Source organism: Dama dama, chromosome 1 (genome assembly GCF_033118175.1).
Source record: "Dama dama isolate Ldn47 chromosome 1, ASM3311817v1, whole genome shotgun sequence".
Classification (NCBI taxonomy): Eukaryota; Metazoa; Chordata; class Mammalia; order Artiodactyla; family Cervidae; genus Dama; species Dama dama.
The window spans coordinates 28364926-28385005 of NC_083681.1; the positions used below are offsets into that span (position 1 = coordinate 28364926).

The 20080-nt window shown below is 42.1% G+C and overlaps 1 protein-coding gene across 5 annotated transcripts in view; it reads right to left on the reverse strand.

Moving 5' to 3' along the window:
- SIK3 (SIK family kinase 3) overlaps nt 1-20080 on the reverse strand; it is a 262793-nt gene that overhangs the window by 32138 nt on the left and 210575 nt on the right. For 4 of the 5 annotated variants that reach the window (XM_061145088.1, XM_061145086.1, XM_061145087.1 and 1 more), the window contains exons 5-7: nt 19844-19968; nt 19091-19214; nt 178-296 (exon numbers count right to left, since the gene is read on the reverse strand). In XM_061145088.1, coding sequence (XP_061001071.1) covers nt 178-296; nt 19091-19214; nt 19844-19968 — 368 coding nt within the window. Of the gene's footprint in view, nt 1-177; nt 297-3416; nt 3826-19090; nt 19215-19843; nt 19969-20080 lie in introns of those variants that run through there. The other variant, XM_061145089.1, reaches the window with a different exon arrangement.

Here is a 20080-nt window from a genome sequence, read left to right on the forward strand (position 1 = left end):
TTCTGCAACAGCTCAGCCAGTTAAGCTTCCTTCTTGCTGGCTTCACTTGCTTCAGGATTACACAACAGCTTGCATCCAGGCCTGCCCTTCTAGGTCCTGGCCTGGTTACAATCTTATGCAAAAGAGCCTGCAGCAGCCCGAAGAGGCGTTCCCGGGGGCGAGTGGAGGCCTGCTCACCCTGTCAAAGTTGGGGTCCGCATCCCCTAGCTTCATCCACTTGTGCTTGCAGATCTGCTCCATGGAGAGGCGCTTGTTGGGGTCCAACACCAGCATGTGGCGGATCAGGTGCTCACATTCTGCAAGAGACACGGAGCCAGCCGTTAGTGCCAGTGAGGGAACAGGGGCAGGGTGAGCAGGTGGATTTCCTAGCTCCTGGCTTCTCATTTGTTTCTCTCACTTCGTGATCCTTACCTCTGCCATGGCTTACTCCAGAAGGGGCCAGGCAAAGGCAGGAAAAGGTGGAGGAGAGGGAAATTCAACTCTGGGCTGGGGGTGGGGGGAGTGGGGTCCTGGTTAATAGCTTCACTAAAAGTCAGATTTTAAAAAATCTGGGGATAATCCCTGGATTTCATTTACTTATATTTTGCAGGGCCCCATTTACTGCAATTAAGGAAGAGTTTCAGTGTCTGAAGATATTCAGTGCCTTACAAAGTCCCCAAAATACAATCAGCTCCTTCCTCTTCTCTGCATTCTGATGTGCACACTAACGCTTTCAGTGTGGGGTCCCAGGTGTGGGGAGAAGACAGGCATGGAGCCTCCCTACCGCACACCCTAACCCTTACAGATAATTTTCTCACATTCCCAGGGGCATACAACTGAGCTTTGAGCTAAAGAGATTCAGATCAGAGAGGTGTTTCTCTGGGAGCTCATGTTGCAGAATACACTGCAAAAAGAATGATGGCTCCAAAATCAAGATGCCTGTATTCTGATTTCAAAACCACCCTCTATTTTAAGTGTTCTCATCTGTAACTTGAGTGTACTGACAATGACGTGGGGGTAGCACTTGTGATGAAAGTGAACCTAGATACTGATGATGATAAAACAGCAGTATGGAACTCTGCTGAATACTTCACACATACTTTGATCTCATTTAATCCTCACAGCAATCCTAGGAGGAAGAAACAATCATCATTCTCACTTTGGAGACGTTAAAAATTAGGCACAGAGAAGTCAAAAAATTTGTTGAAGACCACTTAATAGGTTAGATTTCAAACCAGTTTCTTTGCTTGGTGCTCTGAATCACACCCCATCTCACCCAGAACCTGCAGAATAAAGTCCGAAGTCCTCTGACCTCACCTCCGGCCACGCGCCCTCGGCTCCCTGAGCTCCAGCGGCACCGGCCTCCTTTCTAGTCTGTGCATGAGCTAATCACGTTCCCACCAACGCCATTTACACTCGCCGTACCCCTTAGTCAGGACGGCTGCTCCCCAACCCCCACATGGCTGGCTCCTTGTCATTCAGGAAAGAACTTAAACGTCAACTTTCTCAGAAAGATTTCTCCTGGCCACCTCATCAACCTCAAGGAGGCGTCCAGTCATGCCCTATGACATCACACTAATTTCCTTCACACCGACTTCTTTGTGAAATCACCCTATTTATTTACTGCTTATTGTCTAACCCCCGCCGCGTGAGGCCTTTTTTATTGCTGTTTTCAGTATCAAACCTGCAATGCCAAAGATGATTTTACCTAGTAGGAGCTGAATAAATAGCTGCTGAATATATGTGAATAAGTAAACATTTATTGAAACTAATCAAACAAGACTGTATGTGAGCAAATGCTTTTAAAAACTATAGAATTCTCCATAAGATACAAGATTGTCTGTTTCCATTTTACTACAGCTGTCCTGAAAAAAAAAAAAAAACTGGCCAGTGACAGTAACAATAGCAATATTAAAGAGACTTTAATAAATGAAAAGACTTTTTATATACAAGGTAGTGTGCTCACCCACTTTATTTCATTTAATCTTAACAACCCTATATTAGACACTGTTATCAGCCCCATTTATAAAAGAATAAACAAGTTAAAATGATCAACCATTGCTACGCTACAGTGGAGTGAGGACTTGAGAGCTATGCTCTTAGCCTATTTTCACGTGGATACAAACCGTGTGATATATTTTCCCTGAATAAATTCAACTCTGAAACCTCACAATTTCTGCACCATTTGGCAAATATCATTCTATGTCACCATCATGAAAGGAATACAGAGTAATTAAGACAAATTACTCAATTTTTAAATTTATTCTAACTTGAAAAAAATAAAACAAAGCCTCTATATCAAAAGGATTTTATGGCAGTCATCGATTTGTTCCAGCTTTCTGATTAAAAGTATATTCAAATGCAGTATGGTTCTCAAAGTCTGCAGTTCCTATATTCCTATAAAATATATGTCATCTACAGCATTAAGCTTTTATGAAAATTATGTCTCCAGAGTAAGCAAGGCTAGAATCCACAATCGCAGCATCTGTGTGGAAGACAGGTATCATCACCACATACCTTTACGGTCTGCAATTACCTGAGAGGAAAAAAATGTTCTTGATTTAGAAAGCTGCTGAAACTGAAGACCCGGGTGTACGGAGAAGGCCTGGGCCTGATTCCAAAGCTGTGAAATTATCATTCGGACCACTAGATGGCACTCTAACTGTTCTGTTTTCTTTTGGCTTTCATATAGTATCTAGTGCATTAGTCCTGAATCAGATGACTAATGCTGAATGATGTTCAGTTATAGGCTTGCTTTAAAACAGAATTTTAAAGGCATTTTCTTAAAAACAAACAAACAAAATTTAACACCTTTTTAACAAGTCCTGAGTGGAAGATGTATATGGTTCAATTTCAGGATCTTGAAACCTCTTTTCAGTCATCCTTAACTATTAGTTGGTTTCAGATGCCTTGAAAAATCTCCAGAAAAATGCAAACAAGAATTTGTACACAAAATTTTGCATCTATCTTTTAGTCCATTCAAGGAGCCCACAGACCCTGTGTCACAGATTCCCCAGGTGTCTATCGGTCCCAGGCCTGTAGACATCTTGCTGCAGTGGCAACAACTGAAGGACAGAAGCTCACATCTATGTTCCCTACATGCTATCCAGCACCCAAAGGAGCAGAAATCTCACACTCTTCACATGCTGCACAGATGGCAAAATATGACAAAATGTGGAAAGCCAGGGTATTATTATCAACTCGTGTTTCCTAAGCATCACATATAGCTCAGGAAATAATGTTCAAACTAGACTGGAAGGCACCATTCTACATAAAACATGGAAAGAGGGTGAAAGCAGAGAATAAATGCCCTCAGACCTAATAATACAACTAACCACCGGACAGTCCATTAAAGTGAATGGAAAGAAAATAGGGCCCCAGATCAAAGAAGACAAAACATCAACTTCCCCAGATGCCAGAGAAAACTGTATTTTAATGTCAAAAACAGCTCCATTGCTTGTTCCTCCTCAAAGGGCAGCCTTTGCTACCGAATGGAGTGGAAGCACTGCAGCAGGGCAGGCGCTGTGCCTGTGCCAGAGGAGGCTGCTTCAGAGCTGCTCTCACCAGCTCCTCGCGAGCTCAGGCGGCGCCGGCCCCCGGGAAACCCGAGGCCGCCAGAAAGGGGACGACAGGACGCCCAGCTCAGGCCCTGCCCCATGGTGCGGACAGGCATGTGTATGGCTTCGTGGAGAGCGGGCTCCTGTATGGGCAGGGTCCTGAGATGGGGATTACGTTCAGACCGCTTCCTCAAGTTGTAATTCCTTCTGAGGCCAGGTCTTTACCATCTTTTTCCTTTTTTGACCTTGATGATAAACAGCTTTCTCTAAGAGGTTGAAAGTATTCAGTCTGAAGGGGAGAAAAAAATAAAGGACGAAGAAGGGGGGTTTAAAACCAACTTCAAATTCACCCAAGATACTTAGTAGAAGCTCTGTCTCTATTTCCAAGATGGAAGAAGAAATATCAATAGAATCACGTAAGAGAAAAGTTCCTGATTAAAACTTTGAAAACGTGCTGCTGAAGGTTAAAAGCCATGAGGCTGATTCATCTGGGAGAAGAGAAGGTGCAGGCCGGGAGGGAACACCGAGCGCTCATCAGTATCTGAAGGGTATACGGAAGACGGACTGCGTGTGTACTGTGCTGCTCCAGGGCCCTGAATGTGCAATAATCAGAAGTAACAATTTCAATTCGGGAAAAATCTTTTTAATTATTAGAACTGATCCAAAGTACTAGATTAAGGTCCTAGGGATCTAAGGAGGGGCGCCTTAGGGAAGTGAAGCGGGGCGGGGGGGGGGGGGGGGGTAGTCAAGTAGGCAACGCTTGTATTCTGAGTAAGGTTTCACTTTAAAAATTAAGTCCAGAAGCAACTGGATAGGATAAACTCTTTGGTCCCCTTCAACTCGAAAAAACCACGTAACTATGAAATGAGAAAATTTTGACCTGTGAAATAGTGTCTTTATTGTCACTAGAAAATCTCCATTTAATGATTAATTTATACTGTATTTACATTACCTATGTAAAGTTTTAAAATGTATGCAGTCATTAGGATCCAACTCCTTAATTAATCTTGAATAATTAATGGGTGATGTTAAGCCCTTCTCAAGCCTGGCAAAAAAATCACTTTTTCCTCTTGCTCTTCTAGTATATCCAATCCCAATCTGAGAACACTAGGATTGAGCTCAGAAGCTACCATCCTATTGGCTTCTAAGCTGTCAATACTCAAGGCAGAAGTTCCACTGCTCTTAAGAAAATAAATCCTTTCAGCAGACTCCTCTTCTATTTCCATAACAGGCTGAGAGGTCTTCTTTGTTTTTGATTAGAAATGTCTAATCAGAGGCTGGCGTTTGCGATGTCATTAGAAAGGGCCCCCAGTATCTGTGTGAGGAAGGCTGGGGGTCCCTGGACGTCTCACTGAGCTTTGCGTCACCAGGGCTTGCACAACACATGGTGTGAAATAGGTTCTCGGTGAGGCCAGATGAAAGAAGCACTGGACAAGGCGACTGCTACAATTCCTCCTAAACACGTTAATAATCTGACTCCAAGAACCCACAACAGAGTAGGCATTCTCCGTGCTTCAAGCTAGAAAAACCAGCCAACTGTCATTTTACAGCACATTAAAATGTGGCACTGTCTGGGGGTAAGAGCCTGGATCAGATGATTTCCAAGGCCTCCCCTTGTAGCTTTAGAGTCCGCCCTGTCATTCACACAGAGGATACTTACTTACCAATCGTTTCTGAGGCTGCCCAGAGTAATGTGTAAATCAGATTACCACGTGAGGAGGCAGCTGCGTGTGATACAGCCATAGCGTCTAGGTTATGATACAACAAACCCAAACAGTTCTTGGCAGATCAGATCTTCTCCATAAACCCTGTGGATGTGTCTGAGAATATTAATATGTCTTTAGCCTCTTAAGAGAATGAAGTGAGACAGAAGAGTGGAAAACAACATAAAGAAGGAGGGAATGGAAAAGTAATGGGGAAATTCTTTTAAAAATATTATTTAGTAATAATTACTAACATTTCTTGTGCACCATATAAGAGCTAGGCAGAGTGCTAATTAAAATAAATGAACCCTTGAAGTTAGCTCAAGCATCTAATTTACACATTCGTCCTTATTAGTACTATATCTATTATACAAATAGAGAAATGAAAAATCAGGTAAGTTAGGAAACTTGACCAGGTAATAGGAGGCAAAACTAGGACACAAATTCTGGTCAGTCTCATGCCAGAGCTAGAGCTTTTAACCCATATAACACCTAAATTGACTGCCTGATATTTTAGGTGGCAGCCAGCATATCTTTATAAAAACATATCAAATCAATTTCATTCTTCCTCCAACAAATCAAATGCCACGTACTCTCCACAGGTTCCATCACAGCAGAGTCACCTATAAGCCAAGTCCATAGAAAGCAGGCCAGGTAATAAATTCAGAAGGCTATGAACTAGTTGGGAGACAGTGTTGTGACGAACGGCAAGTTGCATTAGAGTGAACGGAGGAGGCAGGGATGACAGTGAGGCTGAGATGTACTACAGAAGAGCAAGCTTGGTTGACGTGCCCTGGTTGTTGCATGGTGATGGGGGTGGGGATGGAAGGCTGGCAACCACAGGCTTCCCCAATCGGGGAATCACAAACAGGCAGAAGGGGCAGGCAAAACTTCAGGGAACTGGCCTTCAGACTCTTTAGGCTGGTTCTCTGATGGAGGAAATGCCAACTGTCCCTTAAGCCCTTCATGTGCTGCCAAAGAATGGGACACGACAAAGCAATCATTTTCAGCTCTGTGGGCAGAGGAGTGGTCTGAAAGGAACTGACTCATAGATTCTTTCTGACCACATAAAACTGCTTGGAGCTGGGGGAGCAGAAGACATCTGTGTGCCAGGAGACACGGGAAGAATTAGAGGAAGCAGCAGTTACCCAGGAAGTTCATGTTTATTACAGGTGCTTGGAAGAGGGTATGGCATGGTTTCTCACATCCTCTTTCCAGTCAATGCTAGACTCATCTGCTATGTGCTCAGTCATGTATGACTCTTTAGCGACCCCGTGGACTGCATGTAGCCCACCAGACCCCTCTGTCCATGGGATTGTTCTGGCAAAAATACTGGAGTGAGTTGCCATTTCCTCCTCCAGGGGATCTTCCTGACTCAGGGATTGAACCCATGTCTCCTCATCTCCTGCATTGGCAGGCAGACTCTTTACCCACTGAGCCACCTGGGAAGCCCCTAGTCAGCCAATACCAAGTGTGTTCAAAGGTAATGCCAAAACATTTAGCCTGAGGGCTCTTTGTTTTCGATAATTTTAACCAACTTCTTAATAACATTTAATTCTCCAGAGCAATTCAAATTTCAAAGAGGGCTCTATTTTTCTCAAATCTCAAAAATCCAAAAAAGAAATAAAAGTAAACTACCTAAAATGTCTGTTTCCATGAAAACGAGTTAACTTCATATTATTTTTAAAGTTAAATGGCACTAATTTCTTGTGCTTTTCAGAACAAGAATACAATGTGATGTACAGCCTGATTCTATTATCCATTCACTTTGGCCAGCTCAAGTACCAGTCTGGGAGAGAACTGATACTATTATAACAAACAGAACAAGACTGATGACTGACCTGCAATGACAAATTCTGTATGGAGCAACATGGCTGTGATAAGAGTTAAATACTGAATTAATATATTAAGGCTTAAAATTTTTTTAAAAATCATAAGTATTTGTGCCAAGTTCCTTTTTTTTTTTTTTTGGTTTGAAGCTGGCCAGAGTTAAGAATCCTCACTCTGCTAGTGGACTGAGTCCTAGAAATAACATTTTTTAACATGCCCAAGGAAACCCCTGCCGTGTTCTAGTAGTTCAGATGGTAAATAATCTGCCTGAAATGCAGGAGACTCAGGTTTGAATCCAGGGTTGGGAAGATCCTCCAGAGGAGGAAATGGCAACCCACTCCATTATTCTTGAACGGATGATCCCATGGACAGAGGAGCTTGGCAGGCTGTAGTCCATAGCGTCACAAAGAGTCAGACATGACCAAGTGACTAACACACACACAAGGAAACACCATCACTGTCAGCTAAGGTCAAATCGATCTTATGAAGTGACTGTTTTAAAATTTAAACAATGTAGACAAATGGTCTTGCAGTAAGGCATTTCTATGTACAAAGAACATATATTCACAGTGAATATGCTGTCCTATAGACGCATTTATGCACTGCATAAGTGTTAAGGACAATCATACAAAATACAGGGGTTTTTTTGTTATTACAATGAAATTTTGTTATATTGGACAGTGCTAGAACAATGGTGCTGTAGGTATTAGAAGATTTTTACTCTTTAAAAATTAAATTTTGATACTTTCTTATCACAAGAGAAATACATAAACATTTCTAACTTTATTTAAAGTAATAGTCAATACCACAATTTTATACAATGAAAGAAATTAGATAATCTTGGAATTAACTCTAATGGAACTTACTTTATAATAATGTTGGCTGTTGTAAAATAGTTTACTCATAATAAACAAGCATTGAGATCAACTCCTCTAAGAGAAATGACACTGAGGAAAAAAATGTCCTGTTTTGAAATCAAATGTTTTTAGTTCTTTTGGGGAAAGAGAAGTGCAAGTCCCAGTACCAGAGAATTCAGTAAAATTCCTACAAGGACAGCCCAACAGCAAGAGATCAGTCAAGGAAGTGGAAAGTCGTTTAAATACAAATTCTACCCCAAAACACTGGTTTCTGCAAATTATTGGAATGTTCTGGAATAGAAGAGAAGTTCCTTACATCTAAATCCTATGATACCCTTTCTGTGACTGAACAGAGTTGAAGGGAGATGACTTGGCACAATTTAGCAAATACTGGTGGGTGTTGGGAATCAGTAAATAGGCTGCAAGGCTTTCTCTCTTTGAGTTTAACAAGTTTATCAACCTGAGACAGACTGAGGAGAAAACAACTGTTTCACCCATAGATCTCCATTTGTTAGAAAAATAACATCTATTTCTTGATCTTTCCTTATTTTCAACTGTTTTTCTAGGTGGCTGAGACAGTGCCAGAATTAAGATTTAGAAATTAGGAGTCTCTGGTGTAAGGGCTGGGGGAGGCTTACATTACCTGTAACCCTGACCTTGAAAAGATCCCAGCATGTTCCACTGTTTACACTAGAAGCTGTCCAATGTGCAGGTTACATCTTTAAAATAAAAATTTGTTGCTTATACCATCTTACTATTCAAATATATTTTAAGGCCTAATAGCAACCATTATACTGGAAGAAAATTCTGGCTCACTTTTACAGAATCCAATACACAGTACTTGATACTAACACTTTTTTTTTCCCCCGTAAGTGATCCAAATGGGCAAAGATATCCATTCCAGAACTCTCTTGATACTTGGAATCACGTGTCAGAAATGTACTCATTGTGAATTAAAATACAATCAAAGACACCTGGGTGGCTTCTGAAGCCAGCCTGCAAGGGCTCAAACAGCTGTGTCGCTGCCCAGCTGGGTGATTCCGGGTATGTTACTGAACCTTACCATGCCTCCATCGTCTTGTCTGCCAGGTGACAACAGAAGCCTACCTCATAGGGTTGTTTTAAATGTGAGATATCGACAGGCTAACGCAACAGTGTCTAGTACTGAGAAAGTGTTCAATGGCTGGCTGTTAGCTATTATCCAAACCTTCAGAGTCTTTCCATCTAGGACATATTCCCTTACTCTCTTTTCCTGTATTGGAATGCTGCAGTGAGGAGACAGTGTGCCTGAAAAGGATAATAATAAACGGGGCAGCACCCATATTTACCTCCTGGTTTTCTACTGTCTTAGGTGCAATCACAGGCAAGAATACTGAAGTGGTTTACCATTTCCTCCTCCAGGGAATCTTCCAGACCCAGGGATCGAACTGTGTCTCCTTCACCTCTTGCCTTGCAAGCGGATTCTTTACCTCTGAGCCACTGGGGAAGCCGCCCCCCCTCCACCCCAAGTGGCAGAGTGTTCCTTAAAAAGGTATGGAAGAACTGCTCTGAGGACTCTGAGTCCTTGAGTATATGGAGACCGATGGGCGAGTTACTTTAATCTCCTGTCCCAATCCCTCTAAACAAAGTGCTTTTAGCCAAGCAAGATGTTGTGTGGTTCTTGATGAGTAAGTCCATCAGGGCCAAGTTGTTTGCATCTAAGTGGAAGCTTTTTGGCAGTAGCTGCACGGTAGTCTCCATCAGAAGCATTATGTAAGCCTGGGTCTTGCAATCTGAGTGATAAAATGCTTATGCAGTATTACAATTAATTAAGTCACAAATGACGTTTAATCAATACAGACTCAAAAACATCGTCCACAAGAGATCTCTATACACTTGCCGTCAGTGCAGTTTATTCCACTGTAAATTAATTTTCCTTCAGCTAAATAAATGACTGATCTTACTATATTTGCTAATAGGTGGTGTAACTGGTGAATAAGACAAACTAGGCTTTAATAAGTAGGCCTCTCATGGTTTTTAAAAATATACTGGTAGTGATTGAGCTTGATGCTCAAAATATTTACATTGCTGGCTTCCCTCAGTGGGAGCGGAAGTCAGAGAAAGTATTTGTGAACACACGTGGCCAGGTCAGGTCTCACCTTCTGCAGGAACTCAAACAAACAAAACAAAACTTCTATAATTTAGGCTCAGGGTTTCATTAATATCTAACTGGGTCTCTGGGACGCTCTGCGAAGTCTAACCCAAAAACACCAGTCTAGATCAAACATATTTTACTTAAGACATTGAAAGCCAACTCGATTGCAGATCAAACCCTTTTTGAACTAGAAATCACTTGACCTGGTCATTTATATAATAACCTATATAACAAAAGTACATAAAGCCAGTTAATAATTCAGATCATCAGTGAGTTACCGATCACTTTATTAACAATAATAAAATACAAAAGTCTGACAGAAGATTCTACAGGTAAGTGGTGATGATTCAATTTTTCATTAAAGAAAGACTTACTAAATGTTTACACCATGCCAGTCACCTTTAAATTTTATGGAGGATGCTGCTGTACCTGTGAAACACAGTTCTGATACAAAGGACTCTTTACTCTAGGGGCGAGGAAAGGAAGACAGATAGATACACAGTTACTGAACTAGGTGGTATGAAATCGACCCACCCCAAATAAATCCTTGTAAGTTTATACCCCTGTCATTCCAAACTGAAAGCACGTCTTTAGTATATCTCGGGATGTCCATGAAGGGAAGTTTGTATCAAACAAACAAGACCAGGCCCAGAAATACCCACTAACTGCGAGGGTACTTCATGCCACACATTACTGACAATGAAGAGATGCTTAGAATTCTTGAACTAACTATATCCATTTGTATAGTATGGCCTCCCACACAGCTGTACATATTCTGGAATTCAACTTGGCTAGAAGAAGCTAGACATTGGGGCCTTCCCCACTCTGCCACCCAAGTGCCCACTTTGAAAAAACGGCACTGTTCTCTCAGATCATCCCACCCTCGCCTTCTCCCATAGAGTCCAAAGGTCTGTTCTACACAGCATCGAAGCATGTGTATTATCAAGTGTGAAACAGATCGCCAGCCCAGGTTGGCTGCATGAGACAAGGTTGGTGCACTGGGATGACCCAGAGGGATGAGATGGGGAGGGAGGTGGGAGGGGAGATCAGGATGGGGAACACATGTAAATCCATGGCTGATTCATGTCAATGTATGGCAAAAACCACTACAATACTGTAAAATAATTAGCCTCCAACTAATAAAAATAAATGGAAAAAAAAAAGAATTTTCCACATTTGTTATGATCCAAATAATCAAAGGCTTTAGCGTAGTCAATAAAGCAGAAGTAGATAATAAAAAAAAAAAAAAAAACACGACACTGGTTCAGCTGGAGTTTCTAGACCCTTTTGGCAGGAAAATGGATAAACTCAGTTCAAGTCTATGACCACAGCCTGAGGGGAAAAAAAAAAGGGCCCCGTTCTTTAGGACTCCCCCAATTACATCATCTTCCGTAGCACAGTAACAGCAGACCCGACAGGCTGCAAAGTGGCTGGTTCCAGCCTCCAGATAAAGAACTCACTTTGGGTCTAATAAGGTACAATTATGTCCAGAAACTAGAGGTGTAAGCAGAAGGACTCAGGGACAGACTCTAGGTTTCCTTTACATGAACTTGAACCTTTCTGGTACCTAAAGGACTTCTAAGCCTAAAAAGACAAAACCATCTGACGTGCCCATTTTCTCCCATGGCTTATCCTGACAGAACCCCTGAGGGGCCCGGGGTTCGGGCCTGTGATGGTGGGCAAGGCCAAGCACATGTCTGTCCCCGAGGGCAGAGAGAACACGCTGGTAGCATGGCAACTGTCCACTCATTTCCTAGACTGGGTTCTTGTTCCTTTCGGTACTTAATCTTACCAAAAAATGTTATTCCTATTTAGGGAATTACTTGTCCAGGATTCAAGACTGATCACGTTTAGGATAATTATATTGGTATTCGCTAAGTCTTTAAACTTTCCTGCTAACTTCTACCATGCTATAAATATTAGTTCTTTCTAAGTAGTGAAGATGTGGCACAGCTTATTTCTAAGTACTAACAGACTATGTGGCTGACAGTATAGTTAGCTATTCACCAGCATCCGCTGTCTGAAGCCACCTCTGGTAAGACTTGAGTGAAAATCTGCCTTGCTATGGGGGTGGAGGGGAGAAGGGATCCAAGCTGCTCACAGGAAACACTGTGGACATTGGAAAAGCAGAGGAAGCGGTTTGTTTACCTCACCCTTTCTTTGTAACAGTGTGGTGCAGTAGAACAAACACTGAGTTTTGAGAACTGACTTAGTCATTTATCACCTGTGTGTCTTCAGGCAAGTCAACTAAACTTCTTTAAACGTCAGCTTCTCAAACTTCATTGGCAAAATGATAAACCCTATGTGCCAATACCAACTCCAGAGTATAATTCAGTTCAGTTCAGTTCAGTCGCTCAGTCGTGTCCGACTCTGCAACCTCTAGCTCAAATTAGATCAAGTATAGGAAACACTTTGTAAACTTGAATGCCCTAAAGCAATGTAAATTACGGTTACTGATATTATTATTTGAATTATTTGGTAGTAAGAAACCCATGCATTCATGCATGTATTCATTCATTTAACAGACATTTACTGAGTGCCTACCAGGACCCATGCACTGTCCTAAGCCCAGGAATACAGCAGTGAACAAAAACAAAACCTTATTACAGTCGAGAGGCAGTGAGGATGAGGGTGGGGACACAGTAAACAACGTCAGACAGTGGTGAATGCCATGAAAAAGCATGAGGCAGAGTTATGGAAAGGGAACGAGGAGGGCATCAGGAGAGGCCTCTCCAAGGAGACATTTAAGCAGAAACCTCAAGTGAGGTGAGGAAGCCATGCGAATATCTGAGGAAACAAGAATGCATGCGCTTGGCAAGTGTGAGAAACAGCAAAGACGCCGCTGTGACTGGACCTCGGGGCCTAGAGCAAAGAAGAGCAGGAAATGAGATTAAAGACTGGGGCCCACCACATCGCGCCTCATGGCGGCCATAATAATAATGACTTTTGGAATGGTTTTCCAAGTGTAAATGAAAGCCACTGGAGGGTTTTAAGCAGAATTCTATTTACTTACTGTTTACTAAATCCTACCACATGCCAGATACTCTGCTAGGCTAGACACAACTGTGAAAAAAAAACATGTTTTTTGTCTTTACTTTCTCTAAGCTCACAGTCTGGTGTGGAAGACACAGAATGAAAGAAATTAGTATAATGAAATGTTTGGGAAGTCCCATGAGAAAAGAAAGAATAGTAGACTAGATTATCTAGATTCTTATTTCTATCACATCTAACTTCCTGCTCAGGAATACAGGAGTGGGTAGCTTGGGGTGGGGGGAGAAGCAGCACCCAGAAGGAACGAATTGCTTCCCAAAACATAACTTTTTCAGGGAACTGGAAGGAACTTAGGGTGACGAGATGCAGAATGGGGTCTGGGGCTGAAGAGACAGGCAGGAGACAGGTCACAGAGGTATTTCCATGCCATTGTTTTTCAAACAGCAGTTATGTGATCAATCTAGTAAGTAATAATCAGCATTTTTAATGTAATAGAATAAAATATGTTAGCGTGCACTGCATATAGTAAAGACGAAGTTTGCTTTTTTTTAAAAAAGAAGAAAACTTTTGTTCAGCTGTATATATATATATATGTATTTTCTATGTCACAGTATAAAATGTAGTTTTTACTATGGTCATGGTCAAAAATGAAGTCAGTGCTCTAGCCATGTTAAGGAGTGAAAGTTAGCCTAGAGGAAATGATAAACCACTGAAAAGTTTAAGTTGGAAAATGATACAAGCAGATTTGTGTGCAAGCATGTGTGCTGTTTGTTTTGACATATATATTTTAGAAATACTACTCGTGCAGCCATGTGGAGGCTGCATTCGAGAAGGATAAGGCTGGAGTCAGGCATCCATTTAATTGGCTGTTATTTAATCCAGGCAAGAGCCACTACAGAAGTGTCTACAGGAGTGGAGGGTTGGGTGTTGAGGGTCTGGTGAGTGAGCAGCTGTGGTCAGGAGTCAAGGCTAGTTTCTGTCTTGGTCAGACAGTGATACCATTCTCTAAGGGAATACAGAGCAGAGCAAATCTAAGGAGGAATTAAACTCAGTTTTGAAAATGTTTCCTCTAATGAGAGCTGAAGACATGCAAGTGAAGCTGATGGTAGCAACTGACTGAATATATAAGCCCCTCACCCCAGAGGAGAGGTCTGGGCCAGCGAGTTACCTGAGTGTTAACTCGGGACACATGGCAATGACGAAAGCCATGAGAGTGAGTGATATGCTCAGAAAGATGGTGTGAAGAGAAAAGATTTACAGGATGAGCAGAGAGAGAGACATCTGGCAGACAAGGTGCAGTCAGGGAGACAGGAGGAAAACTGGAGAAAGTCGTGTCTGAGAAGCAATGGAAAAAAAGGTATTTTTAAAAAGCAAGGAGTGGCTGATTCATTTTGCTGTACAGTAGAATGTAACAGAACACTAAAGCAACCATGCTCCAATAAAAATTAATAATAAAAAAAGGAGTGATTCAATGATAAGAAAATAAACTCAGTTAAAAAATGGGGAAAACACTTATACATATGCCAAAAAAGACACACAGATGGTAAACATGCATATGAAATGCTAACCATCGTACAGCATTAAGGAATTACAAATTAAAATAACAAAGGTACCACTTTACACCGTTAGCCCAGCAAAGACCCACAGCCCTGACAACACTAAATGCCGCACGTGGGGATGCAGCATGGCACAGGTACTTCAAGAGGCAGTCTGGTGGTTTCTTACAAAACTAAATATACTCCTAGCGTATCATCCAGCAACCACACTCCCCGGTATTTATTCAGGTGAGCTGAAAACTTACGTCCACGCAAAAACCTGCACAGGGACATTTACAGCAGCTTTGTTCATAACCGCCAAAACATGGAAGCAACTAAGATGTTGATCAGTAGGTGACTGGATAAATAAACTGTGTACACCCAGGAAATGGAATATTATTGAACATTAAAGAGAAACGAGCTATTAATCCACGAAAAGACACAGAGGAACTTTATACGCATATTACTAAGTGAAAGAAGCTAATCTGAAAAGGCCACATACTACATGATTCCAACTATGTGACATTCTGGAAGAGGTAAAACTGTGGGGACAGCAAAATGATCACTGCCTGCCAGGGGTTAAGGGAGTGGGAGGGGGTGAACAGGCACAGAGGATTCTCTGTATGACACCAGAACCATAGTAAACAGTGGACTTCAGTGATAATTCAGTGTAGTGTCAATGCAGGTTGATCAACTGTAATAAACGTTCTACTTTGGTAGATACTGCCAGATACTGCCAGTGGAAGAAAGCTATGACAACCTAGACACCATATTAAAAAGCAAAGACATCATTTTGCCAACAAAAGTATAGTCAAAGCTATGGCTTTTCCAGTAGTCATGTACGGATGTGAGAGCTGGACCATAAAATAGGCTGAGCATCAAAGAACTGATGCTTTTGAATTATGGTACTGAAGAAGATTCCTGAGAGTCCCTTGGACTGCAAGGAGATCAAACCAGTCAATCCTAAAGGAAAGCAGCCCTGAATATGCATTGGAAGGATTGATGTTAAAACTGAAGCTCCGATACATTGGCTGCCTGAGGCAAAGAGCTGACTCATTGGAAAAGACCCTGATGCTAGGAAAATTAAAGGCAAAAGGAGAAAAGGGCGGCAGAAGATGAGATGATAAGATTGCATCACTGACTCAATGGACATGAATGTGAGCAAACTCTGGGAGACAGTGAAGGACAGGGAAGCCTGGCATGCTGCAGTCCATGGAGTTGCAAAGAGTTGGACTCAGCTTAGCAACTGAACAACAAGGAACAAATGATAGTGCAGGAAGCTATGAGTGTGAGGGGAGGGGGCGGGGGTGAACGTGGGAGCTCTCTGTACTTTCCGCTTAATTTTGCTCTGAACCCAAAACTGTTCTAAAAAATAAAGTTTATTTTTAAGAAAGAAAGAAAGCAGTGATGAATTTTTAGTGTTTAGCTCTAAATACTGCCATGCAGTCATTAAGATAAAGACTGAGGATATCTAGTAGATTAGGACAAGAGCACTGGTGATGTCTGTCAGAGCAATCCACTACACCCTTCTCTGCTTCCTTGTAGGGTAAACCAGAAAGAGTTGTGCCTATTTCCTTTCTCTCCATTCCCTTCTATTCTTTCTTGCTTGTATCTACATGAATTAGGGCTTTGCTCCTACTCCACCACTAAATCTGTACTTCAAGATCTTCAATGATCTCAAATTTCTAAATCTGATATTCAGTTCTGTGTGGCTGTTAGCGTTAACTGATGCTATCTTGGGCCCCTAACCATTCCTCCTGTCCTTCTACTGACTGTGCCCCCAGGACTGGGCCGTGTAGTAAATCGCTTCTCTGTGTCAAGGACTGTGTAGTTAATGGATGCTGTTTCATGACTATTGGGTCCAGGTGGCCTCTATGCTCTGGTATCACCAAATAGTGATGAAGATCTTGGCTGACATATTCCTGGTGATCATGAGACTAGTCACCCATTCATAAATCTTGACTTAGGAATGTACTTCCTGTTTCTAAGCACATACCCCTATACTCGTAAGTTAACTAGAAAATTGTCCCCTTTGCAGTGTAGAGTACAGCTGTAAATGCTTCTGGATCGCTGTCTGCCTGATCCCACCCTGTGAGTAAGTTACCCTATAAAAAACTGACCCTCTGATCAACACGAGGCTGCCTGCCTTGTTTTTCTGTCTCGATGCTTTCTTAGTATTATGGGGCACTTTTCATCCTCTCTGTCCTTCAACAAGTTCTATCATCTGACCCATCAGGGGCACTCCACACCGTTCCTCATTCCCTCCTCCTTGAAACATCCTCTTCCCTTGTCTTCCAGGACACAAACTCTCTGGCTTAACTTACTAACCATTCCTATGCTGATCCCCGTTCATGGTCCTGATCTCTGAATGTTAGCATGTCCCAGAGATTAACCCTTGGACCTTTTCTCGTCTCTACATTCATGGCCTAAAGTGTGATCTTATCTCAGAGCTTTAAATCTTATCTATACACTGATCATTCCCAAATGTGTATCCATGGCCCACCACTCCCAACCAAGTCCTACTAATTTCAACTGCCCATACCATAACTCAACTTAGATGTCTAATGGGCATCTCAAATGAACACATCTAAAACCTCTCTCCAAAAAGGAAGCAGTCTTCTCTAGCCATTCCCACCTCTATTAGCAGTAAATCCATCCTTCCAGTTGCTCAAGCCAAGAACCCTGGAGTTACCTTTAACTACTCTCTTTCTCTCAGATCAAATCCCATATAAATGCTACTGGAGCCATACTGCCGAGGTTCAGATTCTAGTTCAGCCACTTAGTAGCTGTGTTATCTTGGGGAAATGGCTCAGTGTCTCCTGGTTTCAGCTTTATCTAAGTTGGGGGCTAATAGTCTCATGTATCTTATAGGGTTGTTAAAATAATTAAATGAGTTAATGTTTGCAAAACGCTTGGAACGGTGCCACAGAGTATGTATTATCTCTTGAATCTGAAGGCTTCTTACCACCCCAACCTCTACACTCCAGTCTGGGAACTAGCCACCAAAATCTCCTTACTAACTGGTTTTCCTCCTTCAGCCCTTGAACTTTTCAACCAAGAGAGTTGGCAGGGTCATTTTTTTTTTTTTAAGGAACAAAAGTCACCATAAAATTCTTTCAATACTTTTGCGTGCTTGAAATTTTTCAAAATAAATAATAAAAGTTAAAGAAAACCCAAAAGTCAGTTAATGTCATTCCTTTGTTAAAATCCTCTAATTTTTCACATTTCACTCAAGAGTGAAAACTAAGGTCTTTACACTGACTGACCAGGCCCTCAAAGTGAGCTTTCTCCTGCCCCTCTGACTGCACCTCTCCCGTCCTCTCTCTCATTCCTTTCTAGCACAGAGGCTTCCATCCTGTTCCTTTAGACACTCCTGTGTGTTATCTCCCCAAGGCCTTTGCCCTCTCGCTGTCCCTTCTGCCTGCAAAGCCCTTCCTCAGACTGCACAACTCATACCCTCCCCTCGCCTTCTTCAAGTCTTCACCGAAAAGTCTGTTTTTCAGGGAAGGGGTTCCCTGCCGTACCTTTACAAATAACCACCCACCCACCATCCCTAACCCACCACCTGGCTCTATTTTATTTTTCCCATGGCTTTTTTCTAAAATGCATTTTAGAAACAAAATTTCTGATGTTGATTTCAAATGCAATTCTTGTTTTCTGTCTAAAACGTAATTCCCATGTGCTTACACTGTGCTCCCAACCCAGTTGACATACACTCTGTAGGTTGTACCTTTAACTGAAACCATGATGAAGCAAAACTAAACAGACTGCTTAGAGCATTGTCTCCAGAATCTCCCTTTCTTATGTGTGCATATAGATGGTGATGAGATACTGTAGATTCTGGGTGCCTGTTTTCAGTGTTACTTTTTTCAAAGAGCTACTGCCCACTCATTTAAAAAGTACTTTTTTATTTGAGTTGGGGGGATAAATGTCACAGAAGCAGGAAATGTAATATCAGCAAGACTAAAATGCAAAGCCTGCTTTCCCCTTGCCATTTATTACCACATCTCAATGGAGCCCCCAGTAAATACTGGGTTGGCCAAAAAATTTTACCATTTAAGTGTTATGGAAGAACCCAAATCAACTTTTTTACCAACCCAACAGAAATATTATCCTGAAAAAGGGCAAGAGATAAAACAGAGATGAAACAGGACTATCTACCGCTCTGCGACTATGTGCTGGGCCTATTAACTCTCCACACATTATTTAATTTAGTTCTCATAGTAGCGGTCCTCACAAAACTGCCAGCCTCTTATTAGTGAGGAAACCAAAACTCAGAAAGACTTAGTAATCTGCCCACCACACTAGCAGCCCTGTGTAGAGTCCAGAACCAAACAAGGGCAAGGTTATAGTCACTCTGTTTCTATAGAATCGTGCCTCCACAGGTTCAATTCAGCAAACTGTTAAATGGGCCATTTATACCCCATCACTCAATTCTGTGATAACTTAGCATGTCTACTGTTCCATGAACCCAGTCGTAACTGTGTGCTGGCATCTCCCTTACCTGTGGACATAAAAAATGGGATGCGAAACTTTCCACTCAACACGCGGGCCCGCAGATTCTGCAGTGTGCTCCCATCAAATGGCAGGGCCCCACACACAAGCACATAGAGGACGACTCCAAGGCTCTGCATCGCAAACAGAGAACATGTTTGATTAATCACCTCAGAGAAACAAGAGAGGTCATTATAGTATGTGTATGAAGAATTGGGGACGGACAGCGAAGCTAGGCATGCTGTAGTCCATGGGGTCGCAAAGAGTCAGACACAATTGAGCGACTGAACTCAACTGATGAAGAGAGTGGTGAGTCATGCTCGAGATAATGGGACAAACATTTCCTTTTCTTTTTTTTTTTAATGAGAAATAATATGGGGCATTGTCAAGGCCAATCATCTTTAGAACAGTTAGCATTCTTCTTTGCTTCCAGACATTAACTTTGGGGAACATATCTAGAATTTCTCTCAGTACTCATCCTAGGGAGAAGGCAAGTGGCAACAACAGAAATAATTTCTGTTCTTGGCAAGGGCATCCATCCAAGCTTGCCCTTGGGATTTTTTTTTTTTCTTTGCAGATGCAAAGGGGGAGGTGGAAACCTGTGGCTCAGTCCATATGACAAGGGTTGGAGAACAGACTTTGCACAAAGATTTGAAAATTCAAAGAACAGGCGATCCAGATCTCAGTCTTGTCCAGGATGAGAACAGCTGCCATCAGACTAGGGTAACTAACACTGTGGGGAGAAGAGGCGGCAATCACATACCCAGATGTCCACTTTGGGTCCGTCATACTCCTTTCCTTCGAAGAGTTCAGGCGCAGCATAGGGCGGGCTGCCACACCAGGTCTTCAGCAGCTGCCCAGGAGTAAAGAGGTTACTGAAGCCAAAATCTAGAAAGACAAATGGACACCACTCATGTGATCTTTACCAGTGAAGACTAGTTTCTAGTCACTAGAATAAAGATTCTGGATCCTAAAAAAAAAACAAAAACAACAACAAAAA